The 21072-nt window shown below is 42.2% G+C and overlaps 1 protein-coding gene across 7 annotated transcripts in view; it reads right to left on the bottom strand.

The window, feature by feature from the left end:
- The window catches only part of BCAS3 (BCAS3 microtubule associated cell migration factor), a 272079-nt gene that overhangs the window by 176394 nt on the left and 74613 nt on the right, over positions 1 to 21072 (bottom strand). For all 7 annotated transcript variants that reach the window (XM_088536029.1, XM_088536047.1, XM_088536076.1 and 4 more), the window contains exons 14-16: positions 19239 to 19372; positions 13289 to 13553; positions 1629 to 1779 (exon numbers count right to left, since the gene is read on the bottom strand). In XM_088536029.1, coding sequence (XP_088392155.1) covers positions 1629 to 1779; positions 13289 to 13553; positions 19239 to 19372 — 550 coding nt within the window. The remainder of the gene's footprint in view (positions 1 to 1628; positions 1780 to 13288; positions 13554 to 19238; positions 19373 to 21072) is intronic.

Raw genomic sequence — 21072 nt, 5'->3', positions numbered from 1 at the left:
CAATTTCGGCAAGCTGCCAGCTCAATTCTGTCATGTTTCTGTCTTTGGCCGACTGTGACATTTTTACCCTCCATGACTTCCTTCCTTCCTTTTCTTTTTTGTATATATATATATTCCCCCTTGCAGGAACTGTATCTTTCTGCTCATTTCCATGCACATCAACCTTTTTCTGTTCTTTGCTGCCTTCCCGTCCTCACCCCAGATCACACCTGCTCTACCCCTTCTGACTACCAACACAACCCATTTTTCTTGCCTGTGATTAATTGTAAGCAGGAAAAAATTCTCAACGTAAGCACTTGAAATGTGTGCATGCAAAAAGCAAACCACAGCACAACCCTTGTCCTGTTTCTTTACTGTTCCCTAAGTCCTATTTACAATATCTCTGGAGTTTGGGAAGAAGGTCTCCATGCTTAAGGCAATTACATGCTCTTAGTTCAGAATTTGGTTCTGCAAGCCTAGGGAAATTTGTTTACAGCAGCGAGAGCAGGGCTGGAGTGTTAGATAAACACATATATAGGCATACATATACATACATACATATATGTGAGCTTTAGAACGTCACTGTGCATACTTACATTGCTAAATAAGCAATAAAAAATACATTTTACAGTGTTCTAAACACTTAATTGAAGAATATAGGGTAATTCTGAAGAGAGGGAATAACCCTGAGTTCCTTCCTGAAAAATAACTCCTGGGTCAGAAAACAGAGTAAAATCCACCTCACTGTTGGCATTTAATCAAGAAACCAGCGAAGCAAGACACTGCTCCACTTGCTAAAATACAAACTTGTAGCAATCTCAACTGTTTTGTCCAAACACAAGTCAAACTTGATCTATTTTCTTTTATGAATACAAAAACATCAATCTATAACATACTGAATGAATCAGTGTTTAAAGCTTCAAAAAGAAAATGTTCAGCGTTTTAAAGTCTACCAAAAAGGAAGAGAAGAAAAAGACCAATTACCAGCTTTATGTACAAAATGGAAAAAAAAGTAGATTTGAGATTAGCAAGACAAAAAAAAACTGTTGGAAATGGCATCAATCATTTTTAAAACTTTGCAGCTTATAAAACTCTCAAAATCTTCTGAGAAATTACGAAGTACAGAGCAGTCACTTAAATGGACAAATAATGTCAAGAAAATATTGGAATCAAGTTTCCTCTTTATGTTCATTCTGGCTCTCTCTCTGTGATTGCCAAAAACCATCTCTGATTGAAAAGTTCAGAAATCAAAATAAACACTTTTTTTTTTTTCTATCTGCAAGTTAGTTGTTTTTTCATAGCTTATTCTACAGAAGGCAGGTCTGTTTATGCATCATACCAATTTGTGGTGTGAAACTTCTCCTGATGTCAGTGGATAGTATTTCCCACACAGCAGACTGCAAGAAAATAACCCAACCAAGCAAACACTGCCGAATTCTTGGACAGATTTCGCTTTTCACGGTTTGTTTGCTTATTGGATGCTAACTTTCTTTGCCCCCACAGCCACCTTTTCTCCTCTCTCTTCTGTTGCTATTTAAGCATATATACCAGAATGAAAGAATGAATAATCTAAGTATCACTATTAGCAAATTATTTCTCCGTAAATCATAAATATCCGAATCAGGAAAGGCTTGTGTGGATCCACTTACCCTGTGCGCTTGGTGATGGTCCCTAATGTCATTGGCTGCTTGATCTGAGCAAGAGGCAGCACCACCGTCAGACTCGGGAGCGGCAGGAGCCGAGGGTTCCCCGGGTTGTTGTTGGTGAAGTTGTTGTAAGTGTCCTGGCTGTTCAGCTTACCTGCGGGGCAGAAACACGCCATGAAATGTGTTACTAGGTTTGGGTTTTTTTTTTTTTTCCCCCTCCATGTATCATTTCGAAGGAAAAGGAATAAGGAGCTCCTGTTGCAAACGAACAAACCCAAAAGAGTAATTGCGAATTCAGGTAAAAATGCAAGTATATAGAGACAACAGCAGCAGATACATACGCATACACTTATTCATGGGGTTAAGGTTTCCCTCCAGGGAAAGAAAATTATTTATGCTGCTGTCATTTGACCGAGTGTTCTTTTCAGTCCAAAAAAACAAAACCTACGTTCAAATTCTCTATTTAAAAAAATATATATATTCTTAAAGGCAACTCTTTTCCTACTGTGCTCATAGTTGAAAGTCCTGCAAAGGTCGCTCTTGTTGCCTTTATGGATATAGGCACACAGAATAGCAATCTGCTGGACTAAGAAAGGAGAAAAATACTACGAGCCTCTATAGAGCAAAGCCACGCAGAAGTTTTTTATAAAATCAAGCAAGTATTGAAAAAGTAACAACATTTATATTCAAAAAAGAAGAATAAACAAAATACAGGTAAGCAAAAAAAAGGAAGGGGAAAACATAAGAAAAAAATCCTAACAACCCTAAATTTAGCTTGTTTCAAAAGAGCTCCGTGCTGGATATGTGCCCAGTTTAGATACGCTTTCTTACTTTCTGTATCATTCTCTAGTCACAACCTTTCATTCTTTGGTTAGAAAAGGAAACGAGCTCCAAATTTCATGGACAGGAGAGAAAGAAATGTGAAGAACCCAAAGAAAGGAGTTAAACAAAAAAGGGGCCAGTCTGTTTATAACAGAATCAAAAGTACTTTAAATAGACAAGCAACCGTGAATTAAAAGGTTTAGATCATTAACTTGTTTTTCTGTGTTCCTATAATGCTGTGAAACGCTGGCTTTGTTCGTAATCAAAAGGGACCATATTGGGAATTAGGTTCCTAAACAACTGCTGCATTCTGCACAGATATTATACAAATCCCAGGCCAAATCCATACAATCTGCCTGAAGAGCAGCCACCTTTTCTCAAGGAAGAAAAACAGCACAGCAAAGGGTTTCTCACAGGAAGCTGCCTGAAAAGCTTTAATGGTGCTTCAGATGGATTGAAAATAGGAAAAGGAAGGCGGAAAAATCTTAATGAATGTCTCATCATCCTAAAGACACTCAATGCTTCCTTTGCCCTTCTTTTAATACTATATAACTGTAAGCTTTGGGGTTTTATTTGTTTTTCTACAAAGTACAGAGACCTCTGCATCTTAGAAAAGCACAATAGCAAAAATGATGAAATTACAAAGAGTATTTTGTGTTAAGTATCTGGCCTCAACATTGGTCAATACATTTTAAGAGAAACAGCAAGGCTTTAATGAACAAGCCTATTGAAGTCTCAGAGAACAGATTTCATTAATAGCAATTTTCCTGCACCAATTCGGAATAAAAAGAAGCAGGAAGAAGGAAAAAAAAACCCTCATTTTTTTAGATTAAGTCTGAGATGCAATTAATTTTTTAAGATTAGTTTCCTGACGCATCCCTGGCTCTTGTCGAGAGCAACACGAAGGGTTTGCTGCATTATTGTCTGATTATGTCGTACGTAACCAAAGCTGCTCTGAACACGTCGCACTCTCCTCCTCTCGCTGCGAGCGACCGCAGCAGCCCAGCAAGCAGGAGGGGCTCCACCAGCCTATAATTTGTTTTCTTTTACTTGTCAGGGATATAATGACTAACTACGAAGCACTGAAGCAAATGACTGTGCTCTACCAGGTTGCTTTCTCTCAGCAAATTTAATTACTCCACTCTCAACATCACGTTGTTTTCCATATGCAAAACTTTGTATTGAGTATTGATTTGCAGAAAGGGGAGATATTTGCAGATGTCCCTCCTACAGGAGGTCGAGTTTCTGCATTATTCTGAGCTAAGCCTACTCAGGAGGCCACAGGATTAAAGAACTATTTAAATAACTATTGCTGCTAATCTATTATTTCAACAACAATACTAGTTATTTTAAACCAGTTATTTCAAACATTTTATGGTGTGCTCCTTCCCCCCAGAAGCTCGGCCAGAAGCCCCCACGACTCGTCCAACCCTTGCAGGTGGGAGGGCAGCTCTGAGTGCAGGAGACTCAGGATGAGGCCAGAAGAGCAGGAGAGACCCAGGCAAGGCAGCGAGGTGGCATCTACGCTCATGCGGGTGCTGATCCCCTGTCAAGGGACACACAACGAATAAGCCACAGTGCAAGTGCTCCAGGGACAAACCCTTCCTGCGGGCTGAGGAACCCTGGCCTCCTCTTACCTTGCCACGCGGGGACAGGACATAGCAACGCTCCTAAAGAAATGCATATATCAATAAGAGCAACCCCCAGCCCCGTGGGTTCTGTCTCGGTGCCTGTTGGCTGAAGGTCCCTAGCACACACGCTGCCATACCAGCTGTTCAGAACCCGAGCCGCGCTTTTCCAGACATTTTATTCCACAAATACTCATAGGAAAAAATGGATTAAGTTGAGGATAAAAGAGAAGAAAGAAAACAACAACGGGCTTTGTTGTTACGCGGAGGGAGCAGCCCGTCCTGTCGGCCTTGCCGGGCCTATTCCCTGGCCGGTCGTCATTCACGGACTCACTTCCACTGGAAAAAAACAAAAAGGAAAAAAAAGGGAGGCCTGAAAGCGCCGGACAAAAGAAGTCCCAGCAGACAAAGAAAAAACAAATTAAAAGCACCATTATAAAACACAGATGCTATAAGGAAAATAAACTCCGCAAGATTTACCGGTTTTTGAGCGAGCTGGACATCTGTGGAAAAGCCATCAGCAGCTCCTGGCAGGTGAGGCCTCGCGAGGCCGCGGCCCCTCTGCCGCCTTCGCTCCCCACGCGGCTCCGCTCCCAAACCGCCCAGCCCTCAGCTGCGCTCCCCGGACACCGCCATGGTCACTCAGGGACGGCTACAAGTTTTAATTTAAAGAGAGAGCTTTGCCCCCCAGACATTTGGAAAAGTATAAAATTCTCAAAGGCTTGAATGTGAGATTCACACATTTGATCAAATCACACATTTCCTTCATTTTCATAAATATATTTTTGAAAGGAGGGTTATACTTATGAAAAACATACTAGAAGTATTATTTGTAGTACTTGCTCAAAAGCATTCAATCAAAAGTAATTAATACTTTTGATTAATTAATAATCAAATAATGTAAAATAAATAATTTTGATTAATAATAAAAATAATTGTCCTCTTCTGATCAACTAAGGTCCCCGAGGAGTAGGCTGGTCAGTGGAGAGGAGCCCTGCAGAGCACCCAACTGCCACAGAGCATCTTTTAGGAGAGGGAGAAAATCATGCTGATTTTTGCTGCTATTAATAACATAGACCTCAAAATGCAGCAGCTCCGTATTAGCACCGCACGTGCAACCAGGGTCATGTAAAAATCCTGTAGTTCTTCCTCAAAGCGTTCCGTGGACGCAGCTGCACGGATTTACCCGGCGCAGCTCTGCTGCTCTCTGCTACGTGCACAGCACCATGGCAATGCCAACAAGTGACTCGTTCCCCCATTCAGGTCTAACTGCAGTGTATGTACACGCAGGCACAGCCTCACAGGTAGCCTCAACCACATTTGCTCTGTTAAAGCAAACCTAGAGGCTATAAAACTCGAGCTACACTCTTTAGTCTTATGAGGACACACACCAAACTAGCAAAGTGGAATGACAATTTTACCCATTGAATTTCCCTAGTGGTTTCAAGCCTATGTGTAGGCATTGCCTCCACTTGGCAGCGCTGCAAGACTCCTGCACTGCAACACTTCACCTGGTCACGGAGCAAGGCAAGCAGGGCTGTGTTTTCCAGCAGGAAAGTAACCGTCCTGAGCGCTTTGGTTTCTCCATACCCTTGAGATAAACCACCAAGGCGGCACTGCGTACCTCTCAGCTACACAGTCACAAGTTGGCAGGGATTTTTTTCGTGTTTTCATTATTCTATTACTCTCCTATATAACAGCCTGATTAATAGCAACCATCATTAAAATTCAAAAACATAGCCTTTATATCTTACAGAACTTGAGAGGAGGTTTCAAAGCGTACCACGTATTTTAATCAACATCTTTAATTTGGTACATAAAAGCACAGAAACTTGGGGCTATGCAGTCACCAGCAGGCTCTGCCATCACAGAAAATGGATTTGGGTTAGACATTTCTTCTGTCCAGTGCAACGCTGAAGATACCTCCACTAAACAGTCACTAATTATATAATGCAAGAGAAATACAATCCTAACTGGAAAACAGTAAATGCCAGGGAAAACAAAGTGCCGTATATATGGTGGTTTGTTTTGTTCTGCTTTTTATTCAACACACTGAGTTTCACGGATGAGAATAAAAAGCTTCCCAGCTCCGGTTCCAGGACTTTCACCCTCTCTTCTGACCTTTTCTCAGACATGTTCCAGTATAATCTGTAATCTACTAGAGTCGGAAGAGGAAACAGCAGCGCCCTGGTGAGAAACACTGCCTTGTGACCCGAATAAAGCGCCCCGCGGAAGCGGCGCTGGCTGCCGGAGCGGCTCCCGAGTGGGGCGACAGGCAGATTCAACAGCCTCCAAAGAGCCGCTCAGTACCACGAGCACTAATTACTGCCAAAGTGTTTTGTTGCGTTTTTATTCTGCTTTGTTTCATGCAGTCAAATATGTTTCGTTTTTCTTCATAAAATGTTACTCGTGTTCCTAGAAAAGAGCAGTAAAAGGCAGCTAATTGTAATTGTAAAACTATCACTTCTAAATTAAGTATTCATTGCAATTTGCACAAACTCTATTCTTCCAAAATTAGCTTCACTTTTCACCCTAACCCTCAACATTCACAATACAATTAGACCCATTAAAGAAAGTTTTTTCTATTAGCTGCAGTATGTTTTAACAAAACTTAGCCATTTATAGCAATTTTTTTCTCTCAGCTAAACTGGTGCAAGTCTAAAACCTATCACTAAATTAACTCTGCAAACTCACGTGAGAAATTAATGTTTTGCCATTTGTTTTTGCAATGTTTGGAGCTGTTTGGTGTGGAACTTTCTCAATCCCAGCTGCACTAACGCTCCCGCTCGGGCTCCGAACCCGCTCTCGCACCTCCCGCACGGAGCCACGCGAGCACCAGGCCGAGCGTCTTGGCTTCGGATGAGACACAGATTCCTCTGCCCTCCTAACAGAGCTCCTTGAACTCAAGCTCTTCTAAGCTCTCCTCTTTTCAAGTTTTGTGCAGCATCATCTGCACAAAATCTGAGCATTTCCTCCTCACGCTCCTTTGCTCCTTCTGAAATTTCTTTTCTTCCTCCAGCTTCAGTTTCAGAATCTCTGCCCCTCAATTACCAAGGGCTGTCCCACCGATGCTCTGTGCCCCTCTTGTCCCTGCAAAAGGGTTAGAGAGCACAAGGAACTACAACTGCCCCCTTTGCTGCCTGCTGTCTCTGCCTATCCAAAATGAGTTCGGAAAAAGTAATTTAAAACTCAGGCTCTACTTGGAACCGGGATCTCTCAAGTAGCCTTGAAGCACTTGATCGAAACCCAGCCCTTCCCGGAAACCCACACATCTATCTGGCCTAATAATCATTTTCAAGATTTATTTAACCGAAAACATTGTCGGTGCAAAGCTCAGCTCCATGTATGGGCAAAACTCTCCCTGCAGTAGAAACAACAACACGACTCGATTGCCAGCTGGTGGCTCGGGGCTCCGCGCAGCCCGAGCGCAGGCAGCGGCAGCGACACTCGGGCCGCCTGGCTCCAGATGGACGTTGCCAGCAGCGGCCGCTACGCCGGCCCCTGGCTACTAGGTCAGGCCTAGCAAACAGCAGTGGTAGGCAGGGGGCCGGGGGCCGCCGCGCGCTCTCCGCGGCTTTGCAGCTCTGCGTGGGCGCCCTGCGGGGCTGGGTGCTCGCGGGTGCTGCCTGGGAGCAGCGTCGTGGGGACGATGGCGAAGGGACAGGGCCCTGCTGCACCCAGCCCAGAGCCACTACCTGGGGCGGCACAGGCAGAAAGACAGCGCCCTGCACCCACACTCGGCTCGTTACAATTTGGTACCCATGGTAAACTGCATTTAATACTACTTTCTATCTTATTTTTGGTTTTTTTGAACCTACGGTTTGTTCCATTTGCAACAGTTAGCACAATATTTTAGTGTCCGAACTCAAAGCAGCTTGAGTGCACAGTATTTATTCTAAGCTATGCAAAAAAAAAAAAGTGCCTTGAGAACTGCTGCAATGAGAACTTGATAATAATAGCTATGAATAATTATAATAAATGGCTTGTCTGAAACACCCATAGAACAGGGACTAAAGTAAACCGGAGCAAGCCCTCTCCTCTTCCACCCACCACGCACACCCTCAGCAGCTCTGCTCTTTTACCCATGACCGTTAAGGACGTTTTCTGGCTCTGTGACAGCATCGTGACTCAGGTCATGAGAAGTGTCAAAGATGCATTTCCTTGAGATGGGAAAAAGCAACTGATTTTAACAGCCCACAAAGACTAAGCAAATAGAATAAGCCAAATCAGCAAATTTAAGAAGGGTAAAGATAAACCGTTTTAAAAGATACAAGTATATTTTATTTTCGATCTTACTGCTTACGTTTCTTTCCATAAAGTGTTTACATTTTTCAGACTACCAAAAATGCACAGTTGATTTAAATGCCTTACTTAAGAATAATAAACTCAGAGGCAACAAGAGCAGCACCCATTTACCGCATAGTCAAGCCCTGGTCATATACACAGGGCATTTGATTCAGCGCTGCGGGCACAGGCGCTTGCCTTGGATTCCTGTTCAGGAGTGGTAGGAGCTGAAGGTCATGGGATCCAGACAATATTTCGGCTAATTTCAGCAGGAAAAAATAGCGTTTGTAGCAGTTACTCTCCCATTGTTTTCCCTCTTTGGTTGTATCACAGGGCTTCATAGTCAAGGCTCTTCACCGTCCTTCACTACTAACCTTTCTTGTCATATTACACCCTCAATAATTAAAGCTCCTCCGTTAGCTTTTCCCCTTGCTCGCCTTCGATCCAAGGTACCACGTTAGGCTGAGATCACCCAGGTAAAACCGCCTTTCACCACTTCACCTATGGCAGCTCCCCCAGGGCACCCCTGGACCCGCCAGGTACCTGCTGCTCCGGGCGCCCCTCATACCCGGGGCCATGTGGGCACCGCCGGAGGGAGGCAACAGCCCTGCAAGGGCGCGGGGCTGCAAAGGCCTGACAGGTAATTTGCTGTTTTTGCTCTCAAAAGTTGCCGGCAGCCGCTGGAGAGAGCACGTGAAGAGCACAGAACTACCCCCGGGCCGCTCTCCCCCTGACCTGAGGGGATGGACACGAGCGACGCGGCCTCGAGGGTCTGATCGGAGGCCGCGTCCCCTCGAACGGCCTCCGGCCACCACACGCAGGCCGAGCGGCACCGGCGCCATCACTGAGAGAACGTCGCCCTCTAGAGGGGCCGGCGCCCCGCAGGGAGCGGGACGGGGCGAGGATGAGGATGGCCGTGAGGAAGGCGGCAGTGGCGCGCGCAGGGAACGCGGCTCCGGACGCTCCGCCACGGCGTCCGATGGGGCTCCGGACGCTCCGCCACAGCACCCGACGGTCCGGCGAAACCAACCGTCCCGTGGTAACGCTGCCCAAGGGCGCCGCGATCACGCACATAGAAACACAGAAAGTACATGAAAACATTGGGCCCGTTCCACAGCAGCTCTTATCATTTCTCTACATTTGTCAAATTCATAATCGGGAGAGAAACTCCCATCTACAAAGAAGAAATAAGCTTAGCAGAGACATTTCAAACAGCTGTTTTTCAGCTTGTGTTTACAGCGCCAGTGCTCAAGCTAAACTTCAGAAAGAAACTGCCGCCCAGGACTAAGTTATTATACAGTTAATTTTCTTTGAAACTATTTTTGTCCTCCTCTCTTCTAAATAGGTGGTTTCTTAAGTGAGTGTTACTTAAAGGAAACCAATCTGTTTTGCAGGAAGGGCTGATGATGTCAGTCCTTTCAACTCTGCTTTCCCATAAGAATTCTTCTAGTAAAAGGAGTTTCACTCTGGGAAATAGTGAAAAGTAACATGAAAATATTCCAGGCATCTCCGAGTGCACACTTATCAAACTCCTCGGATTTTCATCAGGCTGCATGTTCATTATACAAAAAAAGAAAAAGCGAGAGAAAGCCAATTCATTTATAAAAGTAAAAAAGACAGATTTTTTGCAATGGAAACTGTACTATAATAGAATATTCCTAGAGCTAAATTCAAGGCTAAATGTAATATATACAGTACGGCTTGTTTTTTCACAGTACTATACTTAGGTACTAAATTTCCACTTAGCCATTAACTTCAAAACCAAATCATTGCGTATTAGAAATATTCCTTAAGCAAGACAACACAATCCAAGCAAAAACTTCAAGCCACAATTAAAAAAAAAAAAAACGAGAAAATAAACTCAAAAAATTATTATTCTTAATAGGTGGCATAGTGGAAGGTTCAATGTATGCTTAACTTCATATACAAATACTTGTGCTTTGTTATGTTTTGGAAAATTTTGAACTGAACAGCAAAAACTTCTGAGGAGTTCAGCCAAGCTTATTGTTTGTGTGAGAAATAATGATAATGCACGCTAATTTTTAATTTGCAAAATAATAGTTGAGCTGCTATTTGAGCCTTCTCTTTTTACAATAAAGCATACCTGCAAGATAGCTACGTACCGTCACCTCTCTTTTATATTTATGTAAAAAGGTCATGTAAGGCCATATTCTACTTTAACTTTCAGCCTCGCAACCAATTGATGTCATAATAGTCTTAGAATAGTAAAAGCCCATAAAAGGATAGCAACTTAACTCTGATATTACTGACAACACACTCTGGCAACCCAACTGAATGAGAAAAATACAACCTCGCGGGATTAACAGATAAAATAACCCAAACAAAATCTCTGCTAGCTATAAAAGGTGCAAGAAAAAAAAATCTCTTTATCATCTTCTGTTTCTATGAAGCAGTTTATTTCATTCTGCTTAGAAGAACAAAGCTGAATGATGATTCATTTGGGAATGCAATCACTGCCCCCTCCCCAGCACAGGCTTACACTGCAGGGGTAAACAATTTGTAGGGTACTCGCAACAAAATATAAATAGAGGATTGCTTTGCTGCTCCACACATAGCAAATTGTTTCATTTTGAAACCAGAAGTAAAAAATAAGTGAGAAAAGTATTGCAAAGGCTGAACTCTGCAAATATTTACAGTAACAAAAACCAATCACAAGTTCCTACCAGTGGGCTCTAACAGGTAGCCAAAAGCAGCAATAAGGTACAACACTTATGTTCACAGAAGACCCTTCTTTTAGCCTGACATCACCCCAGTGTTATGGTAACGTGACACAAATACTAGAAGGACTAACTGCAGTTTTTCTAGCTTAAGGCTTACTCAAAGCTTCTCTAGGTTGTGAGGGACATAACAGGAAAACCACGAAGTCGAGATCTCACACACACACAAATCTGCCATTTAATCAACAATTTATATCATTGCAACAGTGCTCTCTGGGACACTCCTCTGTGCTAATATTTCCATTACAGTCATCTGCATTTATAAGGATGATTAAGGAAAGTAATAGCTGTTCTTTCTTGAGTAGTAATAGCAAAGAACATATGTCTAACTCCCAACTTTGTAAAAATTCTAACTAGCCCGTGAATTAAAACCACTCACTATTCATCAATATTCTATAGAAACTAAGTACAAAAACGCCTAAACAGACCAAAAAAGACAAGTGAATTAATACTTTTTGGTAATCTCAAATGTTTTTACAAACTCGTTCTACAAGTTCTACAATTCCAGGCCATAGAGATTATCACCTTTGTATAAAGTGGCAAATCGGTATACAGAAATGAGTTGAATAAAATTCAGTAGGCACAGAGCAAGTTAAAAGTAAAGCCAAGAACTAAACTCAGAACTGTTCTGTTCTGAGCTAGTTTCACTCCTGTCACAAGACTCCTGTAACTCCTCCAAATATGATTTAACATTACACTATGAGAGGAGCTGTTACAATCCATACGAACACATTTTAGTTCACAAATTAAAATAATCCCACATTTACTGACTAATCTTGCTGCCACACGTGCCCACAAAATCCCTCCAATGAAAGTCACAGTAATTTTTTTCAAGTTGATAATAAAGGAGGCTTTGTAAGAAGCATATAGTATGCTTCAATATCCAGCCTGACTTGTGCTAGGTAAACTAAAAGATTACCAAAAGGAAAAAACAGCAATAAATATTACTAAAAACATTACGGCATTTTACCAAGTGAAAATCATTTAAAACTAAACATTTTTATCTTTTGTCTAAGATTTTTTTGTAAGACACAGAACTGTTCTGTTTTAAGTCTAAAATCTCTTATTTTCATTCAAAGCACCACGGTGTTCTGGATCATCTCATTTAAACAACAACATGTGCCTAACATCCTACCGTTATTACATACTCATATACCACGTCTGCTGGGTGGACATGAGCAGCAGATGAGCAAGAACCCTTTTAGGGATACTCCTTTCTTGTAAGGGATTGCAGCATTATTTTTGAGATCTCATCTGCACTTGAGTCATGACTCACTTCCAATTACTAGGGCATAATTATCAACCTTTCAGTGGTCACAGCAACCCTGCTGCCTTGAAGCCCATAGAATGATAATGCCAAATAAAACTGCTTCTTCTTCTCATAAATGTGTCAAATCTATTTAAAAATGTCAAATGTACATAGGAATACTGTAAGGGCAACAGCTTGCTTTTACAATTTCCCTTGACAGAAAACAGAATAGGTTGGATAAAAGCTACATAAGTTGATAGCTACTTCCTCTTCTCTATGTGATATCAATAGTTAAAAGTGCTATAATTGTTTACAGGAATCCCGAGCCTGTTTTAAGCATGACATGCTGAGCTGCTGTCTAACGGTGAAAGAAAAACTACAACAGCCAGAAACACAGGTATGAGCCAGGAACGAGCCTGCAGGCACAGCTGGGCGCCCTCCCGCAGCTCCAGGCAGGAGAACACGGCGGGTGCTCCAGAACAGCTACGCTTGCTTAGGAAAGCTCCAAGACCCCAAACATAGAGGGTTCTTCTGAAAGAACCCCGCTACTAATCAACTAGCTCAGGTAAGGTGAGCTTACCTTCTCACCTTACCTTCTCACCCAGAAGATAAGGTGTCCCTTACCTTCCAGTAGCAGCTACAGTACTAGTAGCTACTACTGCTGTCAGAGTCAACATGTTTGCTGCTAGACATGGTCTCTGAGTGTAAAGGGCACGTCCACTGCTAGCTGATACTAGCAGCTACCAGTAGTAGCAGTTGGAGGGTAATGCTCTTAGGCTGGAAAAGGCATCTGGCCCTCCCGAGTTTATATTGCACCTTTTTCTTCATGGGAAGTTCCAACTTGCTCTTGCTAGAAAGGAGCATTAAAAAGGCGCAAATTCTGAACCCAAAGAAGCTACCAACAACCAGCTGAAAGAGGAGGGTGAACTAAAGAGGAATTACCGTGGAGCGGCGAGCCAGACGGGCTGCTCGACAGGCCGGGGACAGGGCTACAGCGACCTCCTTGCTTCGAGGTCAGCTCCTGCTCGATCTCCTCCAAGCCAGCGCTCTTCTGGAAGCGGCTCATGCGATTTACCACCCGGGGCGACATGTGCGTCCGGACGCAGGGCTGCCCTCCGTAGGGATTGATGGGAAAAACGTGAGAAGTGCCACGGAGGGTGCTGACCACTACCCAGCGACAGTCGTGGCTGAAGGAGATGTCTTGGACCTGCAGAACAGACGAGGGAAACGGGCAGAGAGTCAGTGCACACACACGTGAATAGCAAATGCTCCATAGATTCAGCTGGGGTTTTATCATTTATCTACGCAGGGACCATCCACTCATCCTAGCTGCTCCGACCTCTCCTCCTCTTTGGTGTTAACATTTTATCAAAATGGAACGTACCAACTTGGCCCGTTTTTCTGGGACTTCTGGATGTTGCAATGCTAAAAGCAGACACAAAAGGATCTTGATGGATCAGCTACTATAGCCCCAAGAAAGACCCCAGTTAGTTTTCTTCCCATGCATACAAGTACTTATCCACTACTTGAGAAAAGGGATTTTCATTTTAGTTTTTCCTTAAAATGGCTGGTCTTCAGGCAAAAATAAAAACATCGGTAAATATTTTCTATTGTAGCTACTGCTTGGGATTTCAGATACAAGATCCAGAAGGATTTAATTCTCTTAAGTGTGCTTTATGTAACACTTTGATGGAAAGCGAATTCTTGTTCCTAAAGGAATGCTTTAAAAGAGAGATTAAACTTTGTTTCCAGGCCCATACCGGCAGACAACTCAAGAAAACAAGTGGACTAGGTTAAAATCATTTATCACAGGAGAAAAAAAAAATCCTAACACAATTCTTCCAAAGTGTTTTTTAAAGGTAAAAGTTGATCAAAAAGAATCATGTACATAAGTGGGATTTAACAGAGCAAATGGACATATAGCCGAAGGATTAGTTTTCATTATATTATTAAATAGCATAAACTACATAAAATTCTTTAAGACTTCACCAAAGCCAGTTTTACAATACGCTCAGTACTCAAATTGGAGTAAACACTGATAAAATCTTGACAAATATTCCAGAAATGCACTCCAACTCCTCCAGACAAAAGCAGCAAGCATCCATCAAAGTGCAAGTTTCCAACTGAGCCCCGAAGCCTTGAGATAAAAAGGGATTTAAGTCTTGCGACAAGATATTTGTCTGACAGACTGTCACTATACAAAATGCTTTATCAACATTACATAGATAAACTAAAAAACAGCATTACACACCTGTTCTTTTCAATTATGGTGACATACCCAAATGATCTGCTAATGATACAGCTACAACCTCCCAGAACGTGACAGCTTTAGCGCTTGCCACGCGGCGGGTATTACCCCTGCAAAGTCACAGCGCTTAGAGCCCTGCTTTGCCTACAAAGTGTTTCCCCACCACGTTGCGGTGGCTCAAAAAGGATTAGGGACCCCCTAGGGATTAACAAAGGCCAAAAAAAGAAATGCCAAGGCTACGGTGCCAAACTATGCATCTTCATTGCGCAACAGAAACGAGTGTGTCCGTATTATTACTCAATTTTTACTACGCATCCTTAGGATTATGTTGTTTAAAAATATACAAAGGCCCTGGCATGCGATAACGCAAGCCAAGACACCGGGGAACAATCATCACAGGATGTTTTTTTCCTCAATCTAAACATTACACAGAAAAGAACTATTTCTGATCTTCAGGAAGCAAGTTTGTAACAACGTAATCCAAAATGCTCTCTTCCAAATAACTATCACGAATACCCACTCCCGAACTGCAGTGAATATCATGGTCACAACCGCTTAAAACATGGCTGAAACCACAGAATCAAACAACAAGCAGGTTTCTAGGTCCTCTCAGAAGAGTGTTGACGGATAAGTAGGAATGAATCATGGTTTATAGGAATATGCCTATGAGAACTGACTTAACATTAACACACAGTATTTTAGAAGCTACCTTTATACCTGTAATGATACCACTTATCTCCAAAAGTCTCAAGGATGGCCTAGCTTGTGGTTCAGATATCTGTTTAGGAGCAGCCTAACAGAAAGCTCAAGGAGTTCCATTCAGAGCATCTTCCCAATTCTACACTTGAATTAAGTACTCGTGCAAAGTGGGCTACACTCACTTGTGCAATGCAAGACCATCCTTAACTTCTTTTCAGCAGAACTGGAACCAAACCCTGGACCAAGCTAAGGTCACCCTGCTTGATCCAGCACGCTCAAAAATCACTTGGGGGAAAAAAAAAAAAAAAAAAAAACACAGCCTTGTGCGTCCATGAAAGACTTATATAAATTATCACATCGGCCTTGCTGTTATCCACCACACTGTTACTGTACATTACACAGAGTTCTTGACTGCTTATAGCATAAACAAGCTGCACAGTGGCCCATTAGTGGTTTTCAAGTTTATGTTAAACGTTGCAATTTATTGCTGTCCTTTAGGTTAATGTACTACTATTCCATGTATTTATAATTTATTCCTGGATTTGTTGTTAATTATGATGCAATGTTTAGATATCAAAGATCAATCAAGACTTCATAGTGTTTACAGATATATGCTAATGAAGTACAAAGTACAGTAGATCTCTTTCAATTCAGAGTTTATTCTATAGCTCAAGGTCAACAGCAGACTTAATACTTCTGTCTGTATTTCAGCATTTTATCTGTCCTCTGCTAGAGGGCAGATAAAGGAGAAGAGGCCAAATGGGTTGTCACGGTACCTAGAGAGGCAAATGTGATCCAACTGGAGAGGCTGCGGAGCCGCTCGGCGTGACGGCGGCCGGGCCCACGCGGTCCCCGCGCAAACCCTCTCCCAATGCTTGTGCATAATGCAAGAGCTAGAAGACGAGGCTCACAATTCTCAAGCATGTATTTCCAGAGCAAGTACAAGAAAGAACTATTAAAACACATTTTAATCTTCCTAGGGCTTTTCCTGCTAGTGTTTCCCCCTGACTTTCCATGAATTTTGGTAAGTTACACCAGCAGCAGTAAGTGCACCGTGTTCATCTCACTGCACTAAATTAGTCCTTAACAGCGAAGTGAAACAACGATAAAGCGCGCCTGGCATGACCACGATAGGAAACCAGCCCAGGGCCCTGCACGCCGGCAATGTCACACAGGGACTTCACCAGGGTTTGAAGGACGTGGCTGCGTGTTTAACTGTGCTCTGCAGAGAGATGGCAGGGGAAAAGAGAACAAACCACTAAACAACAAGGAGCTGCAGCACAGAAGTGGCAAGGATCAAAATAAATCAGAAAACTGGTCTGCATTTTACCTTTTTTTGATTGAAACAAAATAAGGAAATGGTATGGCAGAAAACAGAAGTGAAAAGTAATAAAATCACGGACTAACACAGTATGATTCAGCAGACCCACAGGGACCCAGCTCTGCTGCCCTGAGGAGTCACAGCTGATTTCAGCCCTGGCAGAAGCTGGGCACAGAGACACATTCGAGTCAGGCCCCACAGTCACAACACGGACCCAAACGGTACCGCTCCGCTCCTCCTCTGCTCGCTGATCCAAACGGTACCGCTCCGCTCCTCCTCTGCTCCCCGACCCAAACGGTACCGCTCGGCTCCTCCTCTGCTCCCCGACCCAAACGGTACCGCTCCGCTCCTCCTCTGCTCGGGTAACTTTAACCCTTACACTTCTCACGGGCTGCTTTCACCCAAGACCCATCACCTTCCCTAACTCAATCTCTGTCATTCCAAGACTGTTCCCAGGCATGATCATTTCCCAGAAACACTGTCTTCAAGAGACCACTCCAACAACTTGAACTCTGCAACTATAATTATGTCAAAAGATAGGAAGAATTTAAACATTTAGAAACTATTCCAACACTTCTGTCTGAACACAGTGTGTGACATAACTTGGAATATTCTCAATGAAGTCGCATCACAAAAAATATATATATATTCCCTAAAAAAAAGTGTAAAATGTCCTGTGGCAGCCCAGGCTGGAATGTTTTTATCATTCGGTGTTTACCTATGCTAGCTGAAGTCAGCTGTAACAGCACTTGCAGTCAGAATAGAAGTCTGACAGCCTAAAGATTACACAGGACCCTGGCCATCAGCCCACAGATGCTATCATTATTACGTTTATTTGTTCTAGGTTGAGATAATGCTGTTTTCAGGCTCTTTTTTTTTCTGTTTACAATTTAAGATCAAAGAGAAAGGATCATCAGGTGACAATCTAGCTTTCATCTACAAGTAAATGAGCTTCCTCAGCTCAGAACATGTTATACTGTACTGAAAAGCTTGCAAAATGTTCCGGTGTAGAAATATGAGGGCAATAAGTATTATTTATATATTTTTAAAACATTCACTTCACTTGTTGGAACATGCTCACTTTCAAATAATATACTTGAAGTTTTTAATGTCTGTTCCTTACAATCCTTTTCACTTTTGCTTGTATTTTTGGTTTTGCTTAATAGCACAAAGTGATTCTACAATTAGTAACACGCAAGGGCAGCTCAGGTTTAACGTATTTTCCAAAGTAGCTGATGATTTGCTGCATCTTATCCTCAAAAAGCCTAGAGATACCTTAGGATATTTCATAAAATTATTATTTTATATTCTCACACCATACAAAAATCATTAGCCACTTAAACTAAACAAATAACTATTTATAATTGGCAGGATAAATTTGTCAACCAAGAGCCTCTTCAGCATTATACTTATTTTCAATTTTTATATATGCTTATTTGATAGGCTTGTTCCTGACCTCCTCTCACCTTTCTCAGAGATAATTTGTTCCTATAGTAAACAATTGTCTGAAATATTAATTAGACTTTCGGCAGAGAAGAACATTTTAGAGATTATGCAGTTTTAAGCTACCAATAATTTAAATTCACACAAATTGAAACATTAACAGCCACTAACAAAATGCTATCAATCACACTTAAAAAAAAAAAAAAAAAAAAGTTTTCACATGTTACTTCTTAAAAGAGTAAAGAAAAACACCCAAGGAAAACTGCACAACCCATGGAAAAAAATGGTTTGAAGCGACCATAATCATGGTACCAGAGCAATGCAGGCTTCCAGTGTCAGGGTCATAATCACAGGGCCTGAGGCTTCTCTGTCACACTCGTTTACATCTGCCAGACCGTCACAAGTCTGTGCTTTCAGAGGGTAATTGCATCAGCAAGTGCATTTCTTACCCTGTGGTGACATTTTTATTTATGTACTGAAAATGGGTCCTCTTCCACGGTTATATAACACTACAAAGGTGAGGCTGTAACCGTGCTTAAAAGCAGGGCTGTGAAGGACTCTGGCCTCACACACTGCACTGCATGGATCACTGCCACACCAGCAAAAGAGCCAATGCTTCTCACTTTTTTCCAATTTATCATTCGGAATTATTAAGCATTTTAAGGTAATTTCAGTCTTTTTTACCCTAGTCTAATCTAGCATAAGTTAGACTTCCACCTTTAGAAACGTGACCGTTAGGTCAACTCCACACCACGAGATTTTCCAGCAACCTCCCCATTTGGCTGAAGTGGAGATCCAAGTTAATCACAGTCCTTTGATTAACTCTTCCTTTCAACTCGTGTCTTTCTTGGGCTTTTACCCCCAAAGCCAAGCAAACCCTGACAGTTGCTTCACAGGCACTAGACAAATGTTTAACATGTTACATGAGAAAAGGTTAAGCACAAACACAGCTAATAATCTGGGCTCTTTGGAGGTAGTGTCATATCTGAATAAATCTGACAGCACCTCATTGTAAAGGGCAAGAATTTATTATTGTCCAGGTTAAATGCTGTGCTCTTATCCTTTTTGCAGCTATAACATAAGAAAGGCTCTTTGTGTGCTGAAACAAACATTAAAGTGCCAACATACACAAAATGTATAAGGTGTCTGGGGATTATTCTTCAGCAAATAGTTCAACTTACTTTGGCTTCAGTCTCTCCCCTGTGAAGTGTATACAAATGATGGACGGCACTTTGTGATGATGACCAAGGATGTGTCAGTATTTGAAAAACATGGAAATCATGGCCTAATGTGTCAGTAGTGACCAGCAACATCCCTAGGTAAAATAAAAAGAAAAGAAAAAATAAAAACAGAAAAAGATTAATTGCTGCAATAGAAGAGGCTTAAGAAGTATCTACAAGGCTAACATGTTTTACATTTTGTTTTCTGTAAACAAAAGAAAATAACTTACAAGACAATTGTTGAACTTAAAGGGAATAATTTCACAAAAATCAATCTGAACTTCAACTGAAATCATGTAATAGTATCACAGCTGAAGCAGTACAGTACCAAGCTATTAATATCCATTGAAAAATACAGGAATACTCAACCTGAAGTTGAGAAATTACATGACCAATGTCAAACACTGAACACATGAACATTAGAGTAAAACTCCCAAATGCTCTTCATTGCAAACACACCCATAAAAAAAAAGACTGATGTTTCCACCATAATTATTTTTGGAAGTAGAAATATTACTACAAAATAACAGATACCCAAAACAATCTTGAAGCATCTCTTACAAACGCATGTAAGAGAAACTGCCTGATTTACTGCTAGAAAGGCAACAAATCAGAGCCAAGAGCTTTCAAGTGAAATATTAAATTAGGTACTAATTTCATTGAAAACAGCTCACTGATGGATGTACTGAAATGATTAAATTAAAAGATCAGTAGAGTCACAGTAACTTATATACACTGCTTACTTTTTTCTCTCTTTATACGTCAGTCTATAACCCAAGTTAGAGGCTTCAAGTTTATGCTTAGAAACATATATTTGAAGTCTACTTATCCTACTACTGTAGGGTGTTATACCAAAAAACCCAATACCTTTGCACAAAGCAAGAAATGATGGCATTTTGATAAAAATCAAGCTTACAGGAAACAAATTTCACAGATCTTTTTCCTCATAAAAATGCTATACCATCTTTGAAATGGATTAAATGAGAATGTAAAATTAACCTCTCATATTTAATTAATAAAGCAAAAACTGACTCGAGCGGTCTAACAGCTACACAGGAGTGCCTTTTAAGTAATTTTAAAGGTATCCTATCTACTAGGGGAAAATAAGGAATTTTTCACCTCAGTCTGGTTGTGTTGATTCTTCGCTTAAAACGTAATTGAAATGATCACCCTTAGCAAAGGGAACTGAGGTCTCCACACTTACCACGGCAGCTAGGCCAAGGTTAAGCCATGGCCTTGCCTCCATGGCGCCTTCTCCCCACACCTACACGGCGCTCCCCAGTTCCCCTCGGCCTCCGACTACGAGTCCAAAGCCCCTCACGCGAAGGCCCTAGTACGAACCTCTGTGAAATACCTACATTTGGACTGCAAAAAAACCCGAAAGGAAACTCTTGTGTACTGAGCAGCAGAGAAACTCTCAGTAAAGCCGGAGCTCAATGAACTTCTCGCGCGTTCTGGTGGAGCTGGGCTGCCCCACGCCGCGGGGCTGCGGGGCTGCTCTCGGCCTGCTCGGAGCAGGAGGCGGTGGCAGCCGCAGGCCGGGCCCAGGGCCACCTCCTTCCCCGGTGCAGGGGCTTCCTCCGAGCCCGGCTCCCGGCCGACCCGAAGAGCGGCACAACGTCTATGTCCTTATGGAGAACACGTCGATGCCTCCATTTCTCTGATCATGGCTCTTACAAAGTCACCACCTTTTGAACTCAAGTACTTGAAGGACTATGAGGAACACCAGTACCGGAGAATTAAGGCACGAAACTGCAGATAAATCTAACTCGCAGTTACAAATTTTCCTTCGAAT

This window comes from Tinamus guttatus, unplaced genomic scaffold (genome assembly GCF_059628265.1).
Source record: "Tinamus guttatus ecotype Peru unplaced genomic scaffold, ASM5962826v1 Tinamus_guttatus_pri_ptg000043l, whole genome shotgun sequence".
In the NCBI taxonomy this organism is placed as follows: domain Eukaryota; kingdom Metazoa; phylum Chordata; class Aves; order Tinamiformes; family Tinamidae; genus Tinamus; species Tinamus guttatus.
Note: the sequence above shows the minus strand (reverse complement) of the source record. Positions and strands in the feature narration are given on the sequence as shown.